The sequence below is a fragment of the Protomyctophum bolini genome (assembly GCF_963924005.1).
Source record: "Protomyctophum bolini genome assembly, chromosome: 1".
NCBI lineage: Eukaryota > Metazoa > Chordata > Actinopteri > Myctophiformes > Myctophidae > Protomyctophum > Protomyctophum bolini.
The window spans coordinates 15,044,329-15,068,923 of NC_137862.1; the positions used below are offsets into that span (position 1 = coordinate 15,044,329).

General features: G+C 42.7%; 1 protein-coding gene across 1 annotated transcript in view; it reads right to left on the minus strand.

Annotated features, from left to right (window-relative positions):
- LOC308312719 (CD81 protein-like) overlaps window positions 1–24,273 on the minus strand; it is a 36,287-nt gene extending 12,014 nt beyond the window's left edge. Inside the window, exons 1-2 of the mRNA XM_080759422.1 lie at window positions 24,066–24,273; window positions 11,908–12,022 (exon numbers count right to left, since the gene is read on the minus strand). Coding sequence (XP_080615548.1) covers window positions 11,908–12,022; window positions 24,066–24,131 — 181 coding nt within the window. The 5' untranslated portion in view covers window positions 24,132–24,273. The remainder of the gene's footprint in view (window positions 1–11,907; window positions 12,023–24,065) is intronic.
- Between the last annotated feature and the right edge of the window lie 322 nt (window positions 24,274–24,595).

A 24,595-nucleotide genomic window follows, 5' to 3' on the forward strand; every position in this document is an offset into this window, starting at 1 on the left:
GACTGCAGTGTGTGTGTGTGTGTGGGTTGACAAATTGGACCCATTAGGTCCTGATTTATACTTAGTTACGCAGCCGGTATCACGCGGCGGAAATAGGCAATCTACAAAGCTCACAACGTTTGAACGTAGCGTGTGGACGTCTATTTTCTGTGCGCGACACTGTCGTACAAGGACGTGTGAATGGGGCTTAAAAGGGGGTGGGTCTGCTGGGGGGCCATGGCGGGCGCTCTGGAGTCTGGAGCTACAAATATCATGCCTCGCCCAGTGTTTATTTTAGACAGCAAATTTTGATTTAGTTTTAGTCAGTCTTTTGAATACTTTTTAAATTAGGCAATTATGAGTCATGTTTTAGTCATCTGGAATGTAGTGTTTAGTTGACTAAATTAAATATAAGATTTTGGTCGACTAAATCTACAGTTGATATATTCAACTAAAATGAACGCCGGCGTTTTGTTTTGTTGTCTTTGGGCGACGGTCTCTAAATCAGTCTGGTTGCGTTGCGTTGGTCTGGATTGGACAGGGCTTTAAAGTATAAAGTTATCAAAAAACGGACTCCAGTCAAAGTAAAAGTAAATTGAGTAAATGTACTTAGTTACTTTACAAATGGTGCATTTGCACCACTGCTTCCTCCCTCACTCCGTTCCTCGCCCCTCCCTCTGACCACTCCCCTCTCTCTGTCTGTGTCTCTGTGCGTGCGTGTGTGTGTGTGTGTGTCTCTGTGTGTGTGACTGTGTGTGTGTGTGTGTGTGTGTGTGTGTGTGTGTGTGTGCGTCTCTTAGCAGTGAGACCCAGCCAGGGTATTCTGGGTAATGTCATCCACCACACCTAATCAGATTCAGGACCACTAACTACCCCCCCCCCACACACACACACACACACACACACACACACAGCCACGCCCCTGACCCTGTCTAGCCCCCCTCAATCTCTCTCTCTCACACACACACACACACACACAGCCACACCCAGCCACACCCAGCTCACTACAAGGTTTAATTAATAAATCGATGTCTTGGCGAGCAGCCATGACAGGCCTCCATTTCCTTAATTGCGTCTGTTGCCCCCCTCCTCCGCCCTCCTCCGCCCCTCCCACACACACGGCCTGAAACCACTTCGAAACTGGGGTCGTCCGATTGGCTGTTTGCCCTAAACATTACATCACTATTTTATATATATGCGCGCACGTTTTCTTTCCTCCCCGCCTTTCTCTCTCTCTCGCTCGCTCTTGTAAAATGGTGGATTTATTTAGCGCTTTTATCCAAAGCGCTTTACATAGATTGTGCATTACATTCACATACGTTTATACACCGATGGTGGAGGAAACCATGCAAGACACCAACCTGGTCATCATGAGCAGGTTCAGCGTCTTGCTCAAGGACACTTAAGACACTAACTCTGGGGGAGCACGGCCGGGATCGAACTGGGAACCTTGTGGTTCTCTGCATGCATAACACATATTCACTACTTGTCAGACAGCACTGAGGGTCAAGCACAGTCACAGTCTACATTCTGCTTCAGAATCAGAAGCTAAAGCACAAACTAGCCTCGACAGGTCAGAAGGCTCTCATTGGACAGACCCATCCCTGGCTTCTGTTCTGATCAGTCTAATAGGTTCAGACAGTTTATTGAGCCTCCAGGCTCCTCCTCCTCTGCGCTCCATTGAAAGGAAAATCACATCACAATATGATTAGTTTACCACAATGTGATTGGTAGAATATGATTCTATTGGGAGGAGTGCTATTGTATTAGTACTGCATGGATGGTGTGTGTGTGTGTGTGTGTGTGTGTGTGTGTGTGTGTGTGTGTGTGTGTGTGTGTGTGTGTGTCCGACGTGAAAGTCCTTTCACAAAGTCTAAACCACAAGAAGCATCTCTGCTCTGCACGTACACTGTAAGAAACAATGGATGAAGGGAGCGGTCACCCATTGGTTTCTATACAGACTCGTTTTAAATCCACCATCTTGAAATATCCGGAAATGCATGTAGATTGCAGAGCACTGGTTCCCAAACAATGGGTCAGGACCCACTTGTGGGTCACGTCACAGACACATTTGTATGGGTCACATAAACAGCAAACATCTCTCACCTTTATTTTTTTGTTTCTATCCATCTAAATTTTGTTTTTAATTATAATTATTTATTTTTTAAATTCCCAAATAGCACAATTTCTTCCAGTAATTTGAGTCATTTCAAACGACACAGGGTCATATACCTGATTTTTAGTTTTGGAACAAAGTTCCATGTGTGCTCTGCTGAAATGGCCGGCGGGACGCCATGGTACCGTGTGTCCAAATGAGTACTGGCCACAACGTCACCTCAAGTAAACTTTGTGATCCATTAAAATGTGAGTTCATCCAAGTATCAGTATTCTTCACAAGTTCTAATGTTCAGTCACCGTTTCTCCAAAACCCTTTCCTTTTCCTGCTTCTGAATCCTGCAGGTGTTTCCTATATAGTCAGGTGCTTCCTGTATGTAGTACTGATTTCGCTACAAGTTTGAGTCAAACGGTCCGTTGTATCGCATCGTAAAGTAGAGCAAAATGCACTGTAGATCACTGCTCAAAGGCAACAACATGGTAGTCATAGCCAGTCCTATGAAATATTAAATGGAAGCTCATTTATAAACACAAGCTATTGATTGATTGATTGAATACTTAATTAGCCGTTTGCAGAAAGAAGCACAGGAAAGTACAGTTCAACACAAGGTCTGCTATGAGGATTTGAACCCAAGAAAGCCTGGAATGGCTTTTCCATTGGGGTCCTTTGTACTCAATTCATCGAAACAACAACAGCTATGTTATGATGTCATCATCTCAAGCAACACAAAATAATTAATATTTCGTCATATCTTATTAGTGACCCGTTAAGACTGGTCGGATCACCGTAACCATAAGAAAAATTACCAGTCTAAGTGTGGTTGTCAAGCTCCCAAGCCGTGAGTGCCGTGACCATTTGATGCAAACTCGTGGCAAAATCAGTACTCGCTTCCTGTGCCATCATCAGGTGCATCCTGTGGTGTCATCAGGTGCTTCCTGCTGTATTCTACAAGTCGTACAGTTAGGCAGTTCAGGGACATTTTAAGACCTTGGCATCCGTTGGGCTTCACTACTCTGACCTCGCCATTCATATAATGAAAGAAGTTGATGATTCACCTTGGCTTTGCTATGGCTTTTGTGTTTCACACAAGACAGTTAGTTTCAATGTTTAGCCATTTGATATTTTAACCTCGTTTAAAAACACGTTCCGCCCAGTATTGTTTACCTCCCATTGTTGCCGTCGCTCTGTCGTTTTTGTCTCGCTATATACCTGTATTTTATTCCCTTGTCTTTCTGTTTTGTTTTTTTGTTTGTGAATACTTGTAAATGTATATGAAGTTGTTTGTGTGTATGAGTGTATCATTTATATATCCTGTGAAAGTATATAGCTGAGGTTGTGAAGAAAAAAGAAAAAGAAAAAAAATCTGTTATAAGAACATACCTGTATACCTGTAATTCTGTGAAGTTGCCTAAACTGAAATAAAAACCACGTTCCTGCTTCTGGTGACTGACTATGGCTGGGTTTCCCAAAGGAAATACGCATAGTGAGTGGGTGTGTGGTTCTTCTCAACAACACCCCCTTTCACTGTGAACGTAGATATTCCGTGCATAGATGTGCCACGTAATGGTCTACCATACCGGCCTGACCGGTCAATAAAAGAATGCTGAATTAACTAGCTTGTATTGGTAACTTTGACTGCACAATAGCCTCCCATTTAACCTCCTTGTATAGGCCTACTGTATATTTATTAACCCACAATCAAATGTTATTCCATTTAATTCACTTGCACAATGGGACAGTAGTGTTTTCATATAGGGCTACATTTACCAATTTAATTTCTTTGATGCTGAAGTAGGCCTTAATTTCAAAGTTTTTATATTTAAATGAGATGAAACTATAACAACTAGACTAAAATGTTAGGGAGGGATCCAGTGGAACTAAAAGACACGGCACGGTTTGGTTGCGCTCTGGTGTTGCTCTCTGAAAATGGCAGATCTACAAGCTCACAACACGTCGCAGGCTATTTTCAGCATGCAACCAAGTATGAATCGGGCATTATGATGCCAAGGCCCACCAAAACACATTTTTGTTGACAAAATCAACTGTAGATTTAGTCGACTAAAATCTTATGATATTGAATCAACTAAAACTAGACTAAAACTATAAACTTTCAGATGGCTAAAATATGACAAAAACTAAATTGTATTGAACAGACTGACTAAAACGAAATAAAAAATTGCAGTCAAAATGAACACTGGTTGCCAGTGCCACTGGTCATCTGTAGATCATGCATGTACAATCTACACATGACATGCATGCGGAACAACCAAATTTTGGTTGGCAAATGCGAGTGCAATCTGAGTGCAAACGAGCGCTCAATGTTAAACCGCAGCTGTGCAGGGCTCGGCCCGCCTGCAGTTGCAGCTTTGACCAGTAGGCTCGGCGGCTTCAACGTTGGTCAGCCGTTCTGGGGGCGTGGTTTATACCAGTCAAAATGGTGGCCTTCTGGGTGTGCGTGTGTGTGTGTGTCAGTGAAGTACTACATTATCACCACATTCTGTATAAAGTTACGGTTTGATGGAACCGTCTCACAGACGTAAGGTTTCCAAACAGAGGGATATTCTTGGATCTATTGTGTGTGTGTGTGTGTGTGTGTGTGTGTGTGTGTGTGTGTGTGTGTGTGTGTGTGTGTGTGTGTGTCTGTGTGTGTGTCTGTGTGTGTGTCTGTGTGTGTGTGTAAGGGAGGGTACAGACAGAGCAATAGACAGACAGTAAACAAATCCAGATGGAGTCAATGAAAAAGAAAATAAGAACAAACAAAGAACAAACAAAATTAGAGGAACACTGTTCACAGCAGAGAGAGAGAGAGAGATTGAGAGAGAGAAGGGGGAGGGGCCGTGAGGAATTCTTTCCTAACACTGACCAGAGAGAGCTAGAGAGGGAGGGGGGGGGGGGGTTGCAAGGAAGCAGGATGTAATAGTTTGGGTTTTTCAGAGGAGAGAAAGTCTGTCTCTCTTCTGTGTGTGTGTCTGTGTGTGCGTGTGTGTGTGTGTATGTGTGGTGTCAGGGTGTTTCCAGTGAGCTGGCATCAACACAACATCACCACCCACCCAGCACTGATGAGACTCTCCACCACAGCTATGTCCGCATGACAGACGCACACACCAGGGGAAAACACGGATGGAAAGAAAGAAAGTAAAAACACGGAATGTAAAACGTTTTTTTTTCTCTCTTTTTTTTTTTTTTACAAATGTCAAGCCCCCGGGGGTTTGATAACCCTGGACAACGCTCCACACGTCCTAGACTCTTCTCCCTTCCCCAAAACACCCTGGACAACGCTCCACACATCCTAGACTCTTCTCCCTTCCCCAAAACACCCTGGACAACGCTCCACATGTCCTAGACTCTTCTCCCTTCCCCAAAACACCCTGGACAACGCTCCACACATCCTACACTCTTCTCCCTTCCCCAAAACACACTGGACAACGCTCCACACATCCTAGACTCTTCTTCCTTCCCTAAAACACACTGGACAACGCTCCACACATCCTAGACTCTTCTTCCTTCCCCAAAACACCCTGGACAACGCTCCACACATCCTAGACTCTTCTTCCTTCCCTAAAACACACTGGACAACGCTCCACACGTCCTAGACTCTTCTCCTTCAGTGATGCTTGCGGAACTCGACTCCGTCTCGTCTCGTTCCTGACCGCATCACTGTCGTGGCAATAATCACGTTAACCCACACCCTCTCGTGTAATATTGTTTAATTATACAATGTAAAGAATGCATTTATTGTTTTGTTATGTAAACACGGTACAAAGTTGCATAGTCTGCCTTTAAACTTGATCCCAGTGTGTACATGACAGGACGAAGGAGTGATCACGCTGCACTTTCCTCTAGTGTGGTTTTGAAATCCCGTGGGAGACTTCCTGTGTTCAACTGGTTGGAAGTTTCCTCTATGACTCCGTCTTTCCCCTCTCTATTCCTTCCAATGTAACGTCACCTCTCTCTATCTATCTCTCTCTCTCTCTCCAACTCTCTTCTCTCTCTTCCTTCCACTGTAACGTCACCTCTCTCTCTCTCTTCCACTGTAATGTCTATCTATTTTTGTCTGGTTAAAACTTTCCTTTGGAAAGTCCTTCCCCACATGAGCAAGAATCTCCCCCCCCCCCCCCTCTCTCTCATTAGTGAGTCACAAGTCAGACAGATGAGTTGTAACCGAGTGACGTTCAGAGACAGTTGAACGTCAGTGAGGTTGTGACACATCTGTGTGTGAACTCCTAAAGGGCTTTTCAGACGGGGAGTGAGTGTTGCAGGCGTTCTCGCCGGGATCAGCGACACGTCTGCTCACGAGGGACACGTATCATGAAAAGGTAGCTCACCGCAATTCAGGTCTAGTCGCCCACAGGCGCAAGCGACAATTTCATCACTCAATTTCAAACACTCCGCCCGTCCAAAATAATCGCCAGCCTCTCATTGAAAATGAATTACCAAGGCGTGTCAGTCGCTTCCTGTCTGAAATGATCTTAAAAGCACCAAGTGGTATCTGTCTTCACATATGTCAAATATATGGTCATGTTTTGCCAAATGTCAATAAAAGCTAAAATAATGAATTGAACAGAATATCTGAATGTGAATATAAAGTGATATTAAATTGAATATGATTAATAAGAAAGTCAACATTGTGTATTGAAGATTATATAGATCGCATCTGTAATAACAGATTAATTTCAACTCCCTGTGCGTAATTTAAAAAAGTAACCCAAAAATGTTCAACTTTATAAAAAATACAAAGAAATCCTAAATATTTTGGTATTTTTATAATGGTTTTCCTAATAATTTGTTTATTCATATTTAGGCTTTGCAGGGATGTATGCAGATGGATTGAGCCGGTCAAGAAATTGCAAAAGTTATATGATGTCTTTCCCATTTCTTTTAAATTTAATAGCATATCTGGTCTCACACATTGGAATAAGAAGTGCTCATGAGCTCGAAAAGCTTGGTGACCACTGTCCTAAAGTAACCCAGTCACTGACTGAAGCTCCGCCCTAATGTGTGACCCATAACCATGTGATCGATACTTCACACTGTTCCGATACTGTACAGCAGGCTTTTCGCTAGTACAGCACCCCCGTCCCGCCCCACAACATGGCAACTGCTGCTTTGCCATGTATATAAACAGAGTTGAGGTATGTCTCTGAACTGAATTACATCTTATTCAGTCCACATGCTTTAAACATAATCTCATCTTTGTCATCACTGTAATCTATATAGCAGTCCCTGCATTCAGGCACGTACAGAGGTAAATTAACTATAATAGCTTTAGGGCTAGGAAGGAGAGACGTGTAGCAGGACTTTAACTTGCAAGGGAGTATTTTCAGTCCAAAATATCAGTAGGTCTACTTCTGACACCACTGGTCTAGTGGGTGGTCGTTTTAATGTATCACCCCCACCCACGTCTGTCTGTCCGTCTGTCTCCATCTCTCTCCCTTTCTGACTGGCAAAAAGCCACAGACCTTGACAGAGTGTGACGAGTGTCAAGCATTTTTATCATTTGGAAATTTTAAGGAAATAAGAAATTTACTACTACTTTTGGTACTTTGAGTACATTTCTTTGTACATCTATTGTACTTTTACTCAAGTACATTTTGAATTCCGGACTTTTACTTAGGTAAAAAGAGTACTTTTTCCATCACTGGCATGTGGTTTCTGAATGTGTCTGTGTCACATGTCTGTGTTTTTACGTGCCTCTGCAGCACCGTCTCATTAGACCAACTAAACATTTATTCAACTCAGCACAGAGTCTAAACAACAGGCTGCGATCATCTGCAGATAGTGATCTTAAGAGAAAGATACACTCACTGCACCACATGTCAAATGGTTAGTGTTACATTAACTCCAAAGATTCTGTACAACTGGAACCAAATGGACCCAGAGTGTTCAGGTTCACGCCAAGGACGCCCAAATTAATGTCCATTTGGCTACAGACGCCCATCTAAAAATGTGTTACAGAATCCCCAGAAGATAAGATTTGTGTAATTTAAATAAATAAATAAATAGTGTTGCAGATGAAACCTTTTCACAGATTTCATAGACGTGTCTGACAGCCCTGTCATCAGTGCCCATTCCAAAATATTTAGTAAACCCGGCTCTGGACTTTTTCTCAAACTCAGGCTCTACAACAAACCTCTTTGCCAAAGGTAGCCAATCTACAAACTCACAATGATCTGCTATTTTTGGCTAAAGTTCTCCTCAGAATAGGGATGCTAAGGTTCAAGTGCTTAATAAAATAAATAAATACAAAAAACATATCGTCTCACATGCTTTCTGCATCGCCCCAGGCAACCAAACCATCTAGCAGACGTCTGCTAGGAGGAGAAGAGACACACCCACTGCTACTCAACAAGAGAGGCGCCACACACGGGTGAAAGGTCAGGAGGGGATTGTTCGCGGTTATCAATCTTCTAAGAATAATCATATTTGAACTGGGGACCCCTCCAAATGATCATATCTGAACTGGGGACCCCTCCAAATAATCATATCTGAACTGGGGACCCCTCCAAATAATCATATCTGAACTGGGGACCCCTCCAAATAATCATATCTGAACTGGGGACCCCTCCAAATGAACATATCTGAACTGTGGACCCCTCCAAATGATCATATTTGAACTGGAGACCCCTCCAAATCATCATTTTTGAACTGGGGACCCCTCAAAATAATCATACAGTATCTGAACTGGGGACCCTGCAAAATAATCATATTTGAACTTGGACATGAACTTGGACATGAAGAACCGACATTTAAACCCATCCCCGAAGATATTTTCTTCTTCTTTTTTGAACCGCGGTTGATTTTTCACCGTGTCAACATGTGTAAAGTAATGCGAAATATTTTCAACACTCTGTAGTGCACATCCCCCACTACTCTGGAATATTTCTGAAGCAGACACTCTCTAGTCTAGGTTATAAAAGTGTCTCAGTGTTACATCAACTATGTGAAAGTGCTGTACATTAAGCAATGTGATTGATTCATAATGAATGTGTGCTGCTGCTGGTTACACCCCCGCGCCATCCTCGTTAAGCATCTACATGATGTCACCATGTCCTGTAAGGTTTGCTACTTCCTGTATTGGTCAATAGGGAGAGCCGTGCATGCTTGTACGTGCACGCTGTATACGTGCTGAGCACTATCCTGACCCCACCTCGGCTCTCTAAATGTTTTATCCATTCATGAGTTGACCTGACAGAACTTCTGTTGTGAAACAATTCAATCCCAGAATTGACCCAACTCCTTTTACTGTAACTATTAACTGTACACACACTTACAGTAAGAACTTAGTAACACACATACACCATCTGTCACCATTTTTAACTACTCAGCTCAGCTGTCGCACGCACGCACACACAGTCTCACACACACACACACACACACACACACACACACACACACACATTCCATAGAACGTTTTGTTTAACACTGTGGACCTTTATAGCTAGTCCTGATGCTGTTCTGTTATTTGACAGACACACACACAGGTCAGGGGACATCATCTAGGTTTAGAAGGCAGAAGGTCAAAGGTCGAGGTGTGGTGAAGTCATTAGAACTTTAATCAGGTCAAAAGTCACCACATTGTTTTACTTCCTGCTCTGCTGCGGCACCTGGAAGGAACCTCCACCAAGGACCCCTGGGGGTCCCTGCGTGGATATTTGGTTTTTGACAATAATTTGATGACAAGCGGAGTCTCCATTGAGTAGACTCCGCCGGTTAAAACCCATTTTGGGCGGGAACCCCTTTTGGTGTTAGAATTATGTTATGCTTTAGCTATTGAAAAATAGCAGATCTACAAGCTCATAGCGTGACACCGAGTGGCGCGCTACGAGCTTGCAGGTCTGTTATTTTTGAAAAATCGAAGAACGACTGACAGAAACATAGCTTTTTCAGAAAACTGTCATTTTCAAACAGACATTTTTAGAATCCGATCTCAGGTCAGAATGGGTAAATTTTTGGTGAACCACTAGTGAAAATAGCAGATGCACAAGCTCGTAGGTCTGTAATACGCTTGTATTGCACGCCATTTGCACTCGTTTGGGTCCTGGGCAAATGTCTAATTTCTCCTTTGGGTCTCGTGCTAAAAAGTGAAGTGAGAACAACTGCTCTAGTGCAGGGCATGGGGTCATCGCATCGTCAGTCGCTATCAAACATTTTCATGTCAAGGACCCCAAAAATATATGTAATTGCCCACCGAGCCCCATCTGAAAATAAGTTGTTCCAGGGACCCCCCAGAAGCAAAGATTTGAGTTAAAAACGTTCGCTCTGAAAGAATATATTCATAACATTTGTGCCACATTTTCACGATTTTTCAAAAATAGCAGACCTACAACTTTAGCTGTTGAAAAATAGCAGATCTACAAGCTCATAGCAAGGCACTCAACAGCTAAAGTATAACATAATGCTTAAAACACCAAAAGGGGTTCCCGGCTCTGCCCGAAATGGGTTAAAAATAACAACTGTCCCTCCTAGTAGACTCCTAATTTGCCATCGTGTCTTCACGATCATCAAATCAGTGTCATATTCTTAGGAGAACCTGGACACTGCCATGCAGTAATTGGGTCTTATGATCAAAATAAGTACAGTATGTCAAAAAAGAAAAAGAAAATAAATAAATGTTTCCATGGACACGGCCACGTTTTGCCACGGACACACTAGTCCGTGTGTGGACACATTTATGACCCCTGCTCTAGTAACATGTGACACTATGGTCACTCTGCAGAGAGCCTGACATAAAGACAACACATGCCTCGCCTTCAGACCAAAAGCGTTTCCCTCACTTTAAATGCTTTATTAGTTCTTGGCATTTACCTTCTAAGTGTTTGTTTGGGTGAATGAATGTAACCTGCCTCCGGCAGCCGTTACATACTACAGCAGTTTTTTCCATTACTAACGGACTAGAATTTATCTGGTGTAGAACTGAAGATCCAGATCCAGACTAGGTTAGTTGAGGAATTCCAGAAAAGGCTTGAAATTCATGGAGATTTTTGTGTTGCATTCCTGAGCCATCGACTCACTGGCCTTGGAACGTCTCGGGATCCCCCAGGAGGAAGTCACTAAAGTTTCTCTGGAGAGGGAGGGAAATCTGGAGATCTCTGGTGGAGCTGTTGCCCCCGCGACCCGACTACGGATAAGCGGTTGAAGATGGATGGATGGATTCCCGAGACAATAATTTGATGAGCGGGTCATCGGTCAATAGGAGACTCAGTAGGAGACTCAATTGAATTGAGTCTCCTACCAGACTCTGTCGGTCATAAAATGATTGACTCAGGAATGCGACAAACAAAATAAATCTCTGTGAATTCAAGGCTTCATGGGCTGTGTAATTTGATAGAAAATAAGTCATACTGAACATTTGCGTGACAGTATTATAATACACTATATATTCATATTGACAGCCAGTCAAACTCCAGTAATATTATCATTTCAGACTGATGTAGAAGTACTCTCTAAACACATGTTTCACAATGTCAATATCCTGCCAATAATGTGCTCTCTGAAAAACCAGCAATGAATTATTCATTTCATATTCATCACAATCAATATGTAAGTCAAAGTGATAAAAGTTCCCCTTGCTCTGTTTATCCATAATTGAAGCAGATCAATTATTATATAATATTTATTATTACTGCTTAATAGATTATTTATGGTCATGCTGCCATCTACATTATGGGATGATGCACATGAGGTATAGATTATATAATGCTGAATATGCCATCAATAAAGTCCGTCCGTCCATTCCATCCGTCAGGGGCCGAATTATTACTCACTGATAAGGACTCATGGTAGAGTAAAGTAATAAGAGTATTGTTACTCACTGATCAGAAAGGTACTCGGGGCCTTGTTTCCATCAAAGTCCAGGTCCAGGAGGTTGGTGGTCTGGGGATCATGACGGAGCCACAGGGCCACGCCCAGAATCACACCCCCGGCAAGCTGCACACACACACGCATGCACGCAAAGACAGAAAGTTAGTTTATATTCAGCCATATACTGCATTCACAGGAGCCCCACTCCTGAAGCTGTAACACCATAATTGGGCGTTTATTTTATTTTTAAATGTAATAATCAGTTCATGGTTAGGGCTGTCACGATTACACATTTAAGTTAACGATCTGTTAACTGTCACATAAATAATTGGAACATTATGAACAGAAATTACATTTGTTTTTACTTCTAGGCTTCGTAATCAAAACGTGCACAGGGCAGATACGACAAATAACTGAAATATACCAATACATTACATTTTTATGTATGAAAGTTTTTCAACATGGAAACGATGAGAGAATAATTGTGATTATCTCAAATAATTGCGATTAGACGATTATGGAATTATTGTGACAGTCCTATTTATGGTTCAGTGACGTGTTGCTCTCCTCCCGTAAGAGCATTTCATCTGTAATGCACAACATGAGCACATTTAGAAATCAAACATTTAAGATAGCATGAGCTGTAGATTTGAGTTACTGCGTGACCTATTTATGCATAAAGATTATAGAACATGAATAAATTTGCTGCCACAACCCACAACCAGTCTGTACAGCAGAATACTTTGATAATATCGGTCATAAGAAAAATTCCTATCACTGAACATTTGGCTCTTTAGGACCCCCCTGTTAAGACCCAAGTTTTAGACATTAGAACTATATAAAAAGCAAGGCTTTTGCACACCTACAGGCGACAGGTGCGTAGGAGAGGGTAAAGTGCCCGACAATGAAAAAGAACAAACACCCGCACACTGTCTTCAAATGCAGTGAGAAAACGTTAATAGGGAAACATAGCAACGTTTCGGCCTATGCAGCCTTCATCAGGCTATCTTTATGAGAACTATCTAAAGATGAAAGCCGAAACGTTGCCATGTTTCCCTATTAAAGTTTTTTCACTGCATTTGAAGACAGTGTACGGCTGTTTGTTCTTACATTAGACATTAGAAATATGGCATGTCGTGGTGGCCTCGTCTCTGAGATGTATTTGTGTAGAAGTAAAAGTACAGAAAATTGGAAATACAGTAAAACATACCTCAAAATATTTGACTTAAGTACAGTACTTGAGTAAATGTGCTTTGACTTTGACACCACATGGCTGCTAGTTCAAATCGCTGACACAAAAAGTGCGACCCGTTTTACCGTCTTCACAAAATAGTCTTTTCTTCAGTGGAAAAAGAGAAAAAGCCTCGGTCCTCTTAAAGACCATGAGGGTTTTAAGAACTCCCCCCTCCCCTTCCCCCCTCTGAGCGAGAGGTCCATTCCACAGCTCTGCAGAGCGGGTTGCCTAGCAACCACATCAACACAGAGAGGCTGCATGCCAAAGGGTGAGGCCCAGAGAGTCTAGAAATACACACAGAGAGAGGCTAGCCCTCTCTGACTGTGTGTGTGTGTGTGTGTGTGTGTGTGTGTGTGTGTGTGTGTGTGTGTGTGTGTGTGTGTGTGTGTGTGTGTGTGTGTGTGTGTGTGTGTGTGTGTGTGTGTGTGTGTGTGAGCGATCAGCTCTAAACTGTGTTTCAGGAGGAACTACAGTACTTTGGGCTATTTTATGTCTTCTTCCGTTGTCAAGGAGTTCAGGAAGAGATCACGTTGTTGTTTTCTCCAGACTACTCTCGACCTTCACAAACAGTACAACCTCAAAGAGTTCCTTTCGTTAAGATACAAGTGAACAACAAGTGAACATATTATGGTTTAACTAAGTGAGTGATCTGTAGAACACCAGAATTAAGGAGATCAACTGACCCTTTACCCCCAAAATTCGGCTCAAAAACGGGGAACAATGCATTCTACTATGCTGCCACTACCATGTGGAATGTGACCATCGCCATGCTGGCTTGTTGGTGGATATTTTTGTAAAAAATAAAATAAAAAGGGTATCATGATCAAAATAAGAAATTTATAGTGGTGTGTAAAAAAGAAAGTCAAAAATCACACCGGTGTGAAGTGAAGGGCGCTCTTATCATCATCATACATCACATTCCGTGCTCAACCAATCAAATCATCACAAATGAAATGTCATTCCGGCCTGTCACAATTTGCATCGTCATCTTCATATTTCTGCCCTCACTTTTGGCTTCAATGATGTTTGTGTTTACACAAACACGGCCTCAAAATTAATAAAAATGTGAAATCAATCAATCAATAACTAATAACTCCTGTATGTTTTTAAGTACAAAGGTGACTTGACTTAGAAGTAGCTAATTTTTTCCCTTTTTGAAATATTGAAAAAAATCTATTGTGGAAGCACAGAGAAAACCTCTGTTGATCAACGGTCGGGGGATCGATCGTACTGGGGATAAATATCCTGTGACTACTTTAAAGGTAAGACGAATAACGTGATGATGAACATGATGCTGATTCATACATCACTACCCCCCCCCCCCCCCCCCCAACCACTAGAACAAAAATCAAAGCATAATCATTTCCTAATCATGTGGAATTGTTGTGAAAGAAACAAGCTCCTCTTTTCGCATCACAAACAGGAAGTAAAAAGTGTCAGATAGGTTGAGACAGGCTGTGCTGTGGGGGACTGCCCTGTGATGTGGTATGTGGTCCCTTCGTCATCATAACACACTTCTTCACACTCCACCTCAGATCGTATCTATGACCACCATGAAACCAACATGAAACCATTTATGAGTCAGTGAGATGAACTATGTATACAAAGAACGGTCCCCAGCTTTAGATTCCTGGGGGTCCACATCTCTGAGGACCTCTCCTGGACCCTCAACAAGAAGGCCCACCAGCGTCTCTTCTTTCTGAAGAGACTGAGGAAAGAGCACCTATCTCCTCAGATACTGGGGAATTTCTACCGCTGTGCCGTCGAGAGCATCCTCACGTACTGCACCACAGTCTGGTACGGAAACTGTACAGCCTCTGACTGTGCTGTACATTGACAATAAATTGAATCTCATCTCAAGAGTCAGTGAGATGAACTATGTATACAAAGATAAGAGTCAGTGAGATGAACTATGTATCCAAAGATAAGAGTCAGGATACAAATGCTGCAACAACACACAGTCACCATGATGCAGGGTTGTTGGTGCAATGCCGAGTGCATCGCGGTGTCTTTATGTCCTTCTACCACATCCTAAATGGTACAACGCATTAGATTCATGCGTTATATTGCATTATCCACTTCACTTTGCTGCCCATCCACTAGGAAGACAGCGGATGTATATTTAAACTCCATTAGGACGGGAGTGGTGGAAGCTTACTCTCCGCTATTAGCTCTGAGCAGTGGTGGAAAGTACAGTATTACTCAAATACTGTAAGTAGTAGGTCGGGAGTGGCTTATTGTCGGTATCAGCCGGTAACAGTAACACGCGGGAGTCTCTCCCCGTTACAATGCGCTAGACCCCTAGGAGATGGATGCTGAGGTGGAGTGCCACACCTACCATCAGCTCCAAGTACCTCCCGCACGACTTGCCGCACCCAAGCCGTGCTGCTCATACACTGACATGGCGGTGCGGTGCCCATTGTATGACAAAACATGGCACAAGATGGATAAATAAGCGGATACGATGTGTGATTTGAAAGGGGCACATCATTATACTGGACAGGAGGAACGGGACACAGATACACATCATTAGACTGGACAGGAGGAACGGGACACAGATACAGCCAGGCCACCGCTCTGCAGACACCCAAATGAACAACATTAATCACCTCGATCTGAGGGAGGGCTTACTGGTGTGTGTGTGTGTGTGTGTGTGTGTCCCAACCCACACACACACATTCCTGCACAAGAGTGCGTTACTCCCACAATTCCGTCTCCTTCCCATTGGAGGAAAGTAACTCAATACATTTACTTATTTAGTTTTACCGTATATCACACACACACACACACACACACAGTTTCCATCACTCCTAATGGCTTAAACCGCACCAGCGCAACACCTCGCAACTCCTTGCCACAAAACAGTTTTAAGGCAATCCACACCAACTCCTTGCAACTGCCATTGGGCTTAATGGTTGCGAGTAGTTACAATGGTGCGGTTTGGCCTTTATACTAGTACACTATCTTCCATGCCTACTCCTACTTCCCTCCCTCCCCCCTCCCTCCCTGGGGTCAGCATGCCCAGCATTTTACAGCCTTCAGTGCATTGGGTCACAGCAGAAATAGGCCACAGGAAGCACGCACAGACACACACACACACACACACGTGCACACACAAACACACACACATCTAGAGTGGTTGATATGACAGGGCCAGGCCATGGGGGAAGGGGTAGGGGTTTTCAGTGGTTCACAATGCATACCACATGCACCGACGACACCGTGGTCGGTTAAGACCAGGTAGTGAGATATAGTCGTTTATCTTAGTACCATCAGTGGTAGAACATTTTTCACACACACATATACAGTATGCTAGTATGTTAAAGGCTTATGGATGTACAAACTGACACCGTTTAAATTGTTTATTAATATGTATTGCCTTGGATGTGATTTGATGATGTGCAGTTCTTGCGTTCCCTTCGCCAATTAATAGTATTTATATTCTATTCTGTTCTATGAAGAAAACGCAGCAATAACACCATTAAAAGCAGGAAAGCATCGTGTCATTTTAGATTTTAGATGTACAAGCAGATAGCAGATGTACAAGCTTGTGACACGAGACATTGTGCCACGCTGCGAGTTTGTACATCTGCAATTTTTGGACATTTCTTAGAACTAATGATTTGAGCTGAGTTTCATTTCTTTTGTCTATACAGTGGAAGTGCACCCAAAATAAAGTTATCTTATATTACAGAATACTGTGTGTGTGTGTGTGTGTGTGTGTGTGTGTGTGTGTGTGTGTGTGTGTGTGTGTGTGTGTGTGTGTGTGTGTGTGTGTGTGTGTGTGTGTGTGTGTGTGTGTTTACAGTGGAATGACGCCCACACAGTAATCCTCAATCTGTACAGCCACGACAAGAAATGAAACTGAACCAAATTCAAATTCACAGTAAACTGAAATTTAACCACTTGAAGGTTAACTTTGTCTCCGTTGGAAGGACTTCAAACCTACAGTAAAACGACACACAAAAATATACAAACAGTTACAAAACAGTACATAGGTTGGGGATCCAGGAACCGGATCGAACATTGAGAGGATTGTAGATCTGCTATTTTCCCTAGTCTGGTTCCTGGGGGCAAACAGGGGCATGCAGGAAAGGAAAAAAAAGGAAAGGAAAAAAAAACACTGTAGGCATTATGCATGGGCCGAGAGCCGAAACCCTTATTTAAATTAATTGTCTTTTTCTAATAATTTTTGTAGGTTTTTCAGGCCAAATGCCTTGCCTAAGGGAAAACAAAAAACACACTGAAAAGAGGGGAAAAAAACAAAAAATAAAAGGTGCTATGGGGGCAAACGTCTAATTTCACTTTTCACAAAGTTTGGGAATCTCTACTTATAACAAGCCTGGGACGCATGCCGAAGTACAGACCAACTCATGTTAAGTTGACAGTTGGACTGCGGATCACGACATTCCAGTCTTTTGTTTTCATCGTTTAATTCGCTGTCACACAGGGTTCTCAGGGCGCCTGGGTGATTCTTCAAAGGTTAGTGAAATACTCAGCAGTGAAGGCTAGTTGACGATTGAAATTCTACACAGTGTATGTGTTAACTAAATATGTCCATATTTAATGTCAATCTAAACCAAACTAAGCAAATGTTGTTCTAGATTGTTGTTATTCTTTTATGAGTAGCTATAATTTAATATCTTTTTTCAAATGATATTCTTTATTATGATATTAGTGTGCTAGCCTGCATGACTTGCATGTGTGTGTATGTTTGTGTGTGTGCATTTCTGTGCATGTGTGCCTGAGTGTAAGTCAGTTGTCTGTGCGACCAGATGAGATGGTTACCATGGTGATTTGGGAGGAGTAGGACAGTTGCTATGGTAACAATAACCACGACTTGAGATAAGTGCCGACTACTGTCTTCCTGGAAGGCAGGACAGCGTACCAGGCAGGAAGTGACCAGTAGTTTTCACCACAGCTGAGGCTGGAAGTGACATCACACGTTTTCACCACAGCTGAGACTGAGTTGGAGAGGAAGCTACAAGTTGCATTTTAGCCCCAAATTTATGTTCCCTTATTCTAGATCAAACAGTCTGCAAAAAAATAGTCCATCTACAAGTATATCCCACTAAAAGTACACGCATGCCCGGTACCCCTGAATGACATTGTTACTTTATAGCACCTTACATTCATGTCATATTACATAAATATGTAAGTCGTTGCCCATAAGATACAGTCGTACCTTATCATACATACGTACTATGTCCAGGACAACTGGAAAGAATATCCATTTCCATTATAGGACAGATCGAAAAATAACGTTATATACATTTAATCACTTCAATCCCGGCATCCCCATGGGTGCACGCACACGCTCATACAACACAACAACAGTCCTACATGCGCAAATCACCCGTTGCTCCCGACATGCGTTGCATCCCGCGTGCGGTCGGACTGTTAGTATGTCGGAACCTATGCCTGTATCCATCCCTATTCAGAGGGAGGGGGATACCCCCCATTCACCAAAAAAATGCTCATCTACAAGCTTTGAGATTCGGTGTAGATGGAAAAGGAACGCACCAAGTACAGTGCAGCTCAGGTCTGTTTTATTAATGGAGCATTCAGTGATTTGGGTGATTTGGAAAACCCCCCGGTCCGCCCCGGTAACAAGACGTGCACATGCACGCACTACAGTGGGGGGACATGCGGCAGGACCAACAGCACATACCTTATGTGGTCAGCACACTCTATAGCAGGGAGGATTATCACGACAAAACAAAAGAAATTCAGCCAAAATGTAATATATATAAATGTATTTTTTGGGCCTTTTTTCCCTCTATCTTTCCCTATATTATGATGCTGAGGTGTTGTACAGTGTGTTCAACCCAGTGTGTTCAACCCAGCAGTATTATAATGAAAATTGCAAAATTGCGATTTCATTGCAATGTGTATAATATTATCCCCATATCTTAGTTTCACCAACATTGTTCATGTGAAATAGTATGTTCATGATTTAATATGTAAGCCTATTGAAACTTGTCTATATCAGCTTTAAACTGAAGTGATCAATTACAAGACTAGACTAGTCTAGACTTATGTAACAGCATGAAATCTCATTAGAATACATGTTCTTCAATGACTGTCCTGACGTACTGCGAGCATGCAGCGACGTCGTCCACCCCTCCTATATTCGCTCGCAGAGTCTCAAATTGAGGTTTCACGGCCCAAAACACTTGGTTGAGATCTACATGCTAGTAGCTACTATTTAATAGTTATTTCTATTTGATTGGTTCAACGCAAAGGCCAATGCTCCATATCAGGACAGTTTTTTGCACAATATCGCAGTCGGAATGCTTGCTCCTTGCCTGTGTAGATGAGGCGTCATGCTGCTGCGTTCACACAGGCAGATGCAAAAGATACAAAGACGCAAAGCTACACAGTGTATTTGTAGCTTTGTATCTTTGTAACCAGCTCAACTTTTTTGTGGCTTTGAAACGCTACGTTTTGCATCTTCACGTTGCTGGCTTCCATTGACTTCCAAGACTTGTAGTCTTTGCATCTGCCCGTGTGAACACAGCATAATGTTGCCTTCACAAGGGCAGACGCAAGGGCAGTCTACCATTCATTGTCAATGGAAGCCAGTGACAATGCCACCCCCATTCATCTTTATGGCTTTGCGTCTGCCCATGTAAAGTGTGAAGTGTGAACGCACCATAACGGTTATAATATTTGCAGCATCTACAAACGTTAGATGCGTCTTTGTATCTTCATGTCGCTGGCTGGCTTCCATTGAAAATGAAGGGTAGACTATCTTTGCATCTGCCCATGTGAACGCAGCAGGGTTCATTAGGTCATCCTACTGGACAGAACAGGTGGACATTACAACAACAGACAGCGTGTTGAAGTTGTTGTCTCGCTGCTCTCACACCTGTTAAAAGTTCTCTGCCATATTCACAGGTGCACCGTGTGTGTGTGCGTGTGGAAGGGGGGTACAGAGTACAGTAAATACAGTACAGTGTTCTATTAACCGGTATCACATGTCTGCCAACAGCTGTGTGTGTGTGTGTGTGTGTGTGTGTGTGTGTGTGTGTGTGTGTGTGTGTGTGTGTGTGTGTGTGTGTGTTTGTGTGTGTGTGTCATAATTCACCATACAACCTTCCTTAGCAACGGAATTGTGTTGAATCGAACTGTGATTGACTTTTATCTTCAATATGTACTTTGCTCAGCCAATCAAATCATCGCTATGGGGTGATCAGCCAATGTCTGTCTTCACACAAACCCGGAAAGCTGGGCATAGGAGGGGCCCCTCAATCAAAAATAAATCACACTTGTGTGAAGTGAGGGGCGCCATTTATGATCAAATATTTATATTGAGCCACATGTCACACAAAGATGTGACGTGATGTAATTTGCCATTGACTTGGCCTGAAAATGTGTCATAAAAAGTCGATAGAAGATCATACACATGACGTCACGGTCAGAACACACAGAGCTGTTTCTAGCACGCCTCAAATAGTCAGATATGTCTGTAGCAGTAGTACCTCAGAGCCTGTGCCTGATGAACTAAAAGACCAATATCTCACCGGCAGCCAAGGGGAAATTCTCCGTTAAGATTTTGGCTTTCCACGTGGGAGACCCCAGTTGGAATCCTGGGCATTACATGTGGGCCTGTCTGATGGTTGTGTCTGACACAGAAGTCAAGTGGTCCGACTCCAGTACAATAGAAGTCAAGAGGACAGGACACCACATCAACAACATTGCATTCATACAGTCGACACATTTGTGTGACAAATGACCACATTACAGTCATACAACTGTCACATGAAATGATAAATGGCCCTCTGCTGGCGCTGGGCAGCACCGATGACAACTTTCCTCCCTTCATTTTATCACCACGAGACAGGAGCCAGAAATCCCCTGGTTATGGATGCAGACACTTTCCCTTTCTCTTATCATTGTCCAAGCCAGTAAACAACCTGCCACCTACAAACAATTCCACCTGACATTTGTCATATTATGGTATGTAAATAACCCTAAGATACAGTAGTGCACATGGTGAACTTGAGCTACAACTCGATCTACAAGCTCTCAATGTGTTATGCTATTACCATAGAGTATTAAAAGGATAGAGACTGAACCTGAGCAATAGCCCCGCACCCCGCTATTCTTATGTATGATTCATGATAACTACTTTGTATGTATCTGATGTATCATCGTGCTTTTTTATTCTTTGTTCTTGCTTAATGTAAATCACTCTGGATTAAGCTAAATGCCTAAATTGTAAATTCTATGAAATCCAAATGACTGAAATCTGTCATGTCATCAGTAGACAGGTTTGGACATTTCAAATAATCTATTTCAACACAACAATGTCTTCTATTTCAACACACTAACTTTCCAGGAAGAGAAAGGCCGTCGTTTCTATATTAGCTTGTATTCACCATCGATGTCGTCACTGGTAGGCGGGTTTCTGAACTGTCCATAGCCCACCAATGAGACACAGAGTGAGCAGACAGAAACGTTATATGATCTTATAACAAAACGAGCATTAGTGAGGAGTACCATTTGGATGAAGTGCAACTTTAACTGTGAATGACCGTGATAGATAAATTAATGCACTTGAGGACATGAAGTTGAAAGCCAGACACTCCCTTTCAAAACAGAGACAAACCAGAGCTCTCATTCATAACAGAAGCTCAAGGTCTCAGAAATGGAGATAAAACAACGTGAAACACCTGCATGTCTTTCTCTCTGACTCTCTCAACAGGGATACAAAATCATTCTTCAGGAAGGGGTGGATTCTCTACCTCCACATTAGAGCCTAAATGTGGTTCAGTCACATGTTGTGAATTATCTACATGATACAACGCAATGGCCCACAAGCCGCCTATTGCACTGATTTATACTCTACTAGTGCTGCACCATTCTTGCTCAAATGTGAATCTCGATTTTCCTCCACAAGAACTGAGATCACGATTCTCACACGATTCTCATTTTTTTCCATGAAAACCCCCCCCCAAAAAAAACATAAGAGTAACTAAAATGAACTGGACAGCAAACTAGTGCTGCACGATTCTTCACAAAATGAAATTGCATAATGCATAGGTGTCTGAATCTAGATCTCGATTTTGTCTCGAATAATTGTGCAGCACTACTCTATACTATATTGCAGTGGCTTTCAATCGGTGGTCCTTGAGGTGGTTCCAGGTGGTCCCCAGCTAAATGGAGAGTTGGAACACTTACAATTGAGAGCGTAAAATGAAACCAAATGGACGGTTCGTAAACGTTTACACTATTAAGAGTTAAATTATTGTTAAACATCTGCATTACTTAATTTACAAGACATCCCCACATAGAATGAAGACATCCCTTCTATGTCATCAATACATCACATTACAACACTATTGGCTCTTAAACAAGCAGGGAGAGAAAGAAATGCAAAAATACTTTTTATTAGACTGCTTGTTTTAATGACCACCTCTAAAAAGCTTTATGAGTTTTTTCCATGGTTTAAAGCTGCTACCATTAAACAGGCTACTTTTTTTTGTACAATGAATGAATCTTTCTTCCCTGTAAGAAATATCTTACTTTTTCTTATTTTTTCCCCTCATCTTCACCCCTTCCTTTGACTAGCGAGGGTCTGGGGTTGGTTTCCGGATACAATATTAAGGAACCCGGAATCGGTTCCGGAACGGGTTTTTTATGAAACCGTCAGGCGTCAGACCTGGTATGTCGACTTCACATCTGCTATCTGCTATACAATTACAATACCAGTGGTTTTCTAACTATTTACTTTCAAGGACCATCAAAACTCTTGAGTGTACAAATGGACCCAAATGTACCCCGTAAGGGTCCATTTAATCAATTTGTACACTCTCAGAGTTACAGACCCATAAGATTCCTTTTAAGTGCACTCTCAGAATTACAGGCCCGTTAGGGTCCATTTGTACACTCTCAGAGTTACAGACTGGCCTGTAAGGGTCCATTTGGTTCCATGTGTCGGACCGTGTGACGTAATGCAATGTAAACACTGTGTGTGTGTGTGTGTGTGTGTGTGTGTGTGTGCACACACTCAAAGTTTCCATGATTCGTCATCCAAGCGAAAACCTTGACTCACACACACTGGGATTCACCCACCCACACGCATGAACATGCGCACGCGCACGAACATGCGCGCGCACACACACAAACACACACGCGCGCGCTAACGGAGGAAGGCTTTTGGAGGATATATCAGCGGCGAATCAGCCCATGGGATAATCCAACAATGAATGGGGCGTCCCGTTAAGAAAGAAGAAACCGTTACCATCTAACGGTCACAGGCAAGAGTATAGTCTAGCCTACCTACCTCTACGACTACCACTTTACTTTAGTTTATAGCAACATACGCGCACCCTCACGACTGGAACTGAAGATTTACACCACACATACTCACCGTCGAAAGCTTCAATAATTAACACGGCATAAGTTGTGTGCCGCCTTTTCTACGTTTCCAAATGCACGACCATTTTGAAGGTATAGGCTACACATGTTATTGGCTGCCGCTTGCCTATAAAAAACACAATAGCAGATGTACAAGCTCACAGCGCGTCGCTTCGTGCTGCGCTGTCAGCGTGTACATCTGCCGTTTAAAAACAATTTTTTGGGAGGACAAATCTTGAAAGTATTGCGAGATTTTTATTAAAAGGGGACTGGGGACACACACAATTTAGGCAGGGATGAATAAAAAGCGCCAATCGGGGTTTCCTTTTACGACATATGGAAACAATTAATCCGTGACGTCCCGTCCCCCCCCGTTAATCCGTTCAAAATGTTTTCTTTTCACCACAAAGACTTCACAAAACAACAAGAGCCCAAAAAAGCCATTATGTAACCTAGCTAATACGGTCCATAGTCTAAAAAACAAAAGCCTTCCATTCCACAACACCACATGTAGCCGCGCCGCCGCGCATTAAAACAACAAAGCCTAGTTATTTCTCATTCATGTCTCACCCAGAAGATGAAGTTGAAGAAGAACAGCAGGTATTTGATGCATTTGGTGCAGCCTTCCACTCCCATGGCGGTGGATTAGTTGAACGGCGTGTCTAAGAAGGTTCTTCTGTGTGAAAGGAGAACAGATCAACGCTGCCTGGATGTCAGGTCTCTTTGTGGAAGGAGAAAGAAGGAGAGGAAAACCAAAGCTAGACTTCTGCTCTCAGCCTGGAGGCAACACCCAAAGTCCTCCTCTCCCCTCCTACTCCCCCGCCCCTCAAGAACCTACATAATACGCAATGCCCCCCCCCCCTTTCCCTCTCCCTCTTATCCTCTATTTACCCCTTCTCTTTGTGAAGAAATGTAGCTGCTGCTTTGTTATGGCACAACAGCGACATCTTCTGGGTAGCTGCTCGAGAGTCGTAGTGGGCAAAGTAGCAGTGAAAATACTATACTAATACTATATATACCCTACTATATATACTATCATTGAAATGTAGAAATATTCAGGTAAGTCAAAAAGTGCTTTCAGTGTGTTCCTCCCAGTCCGT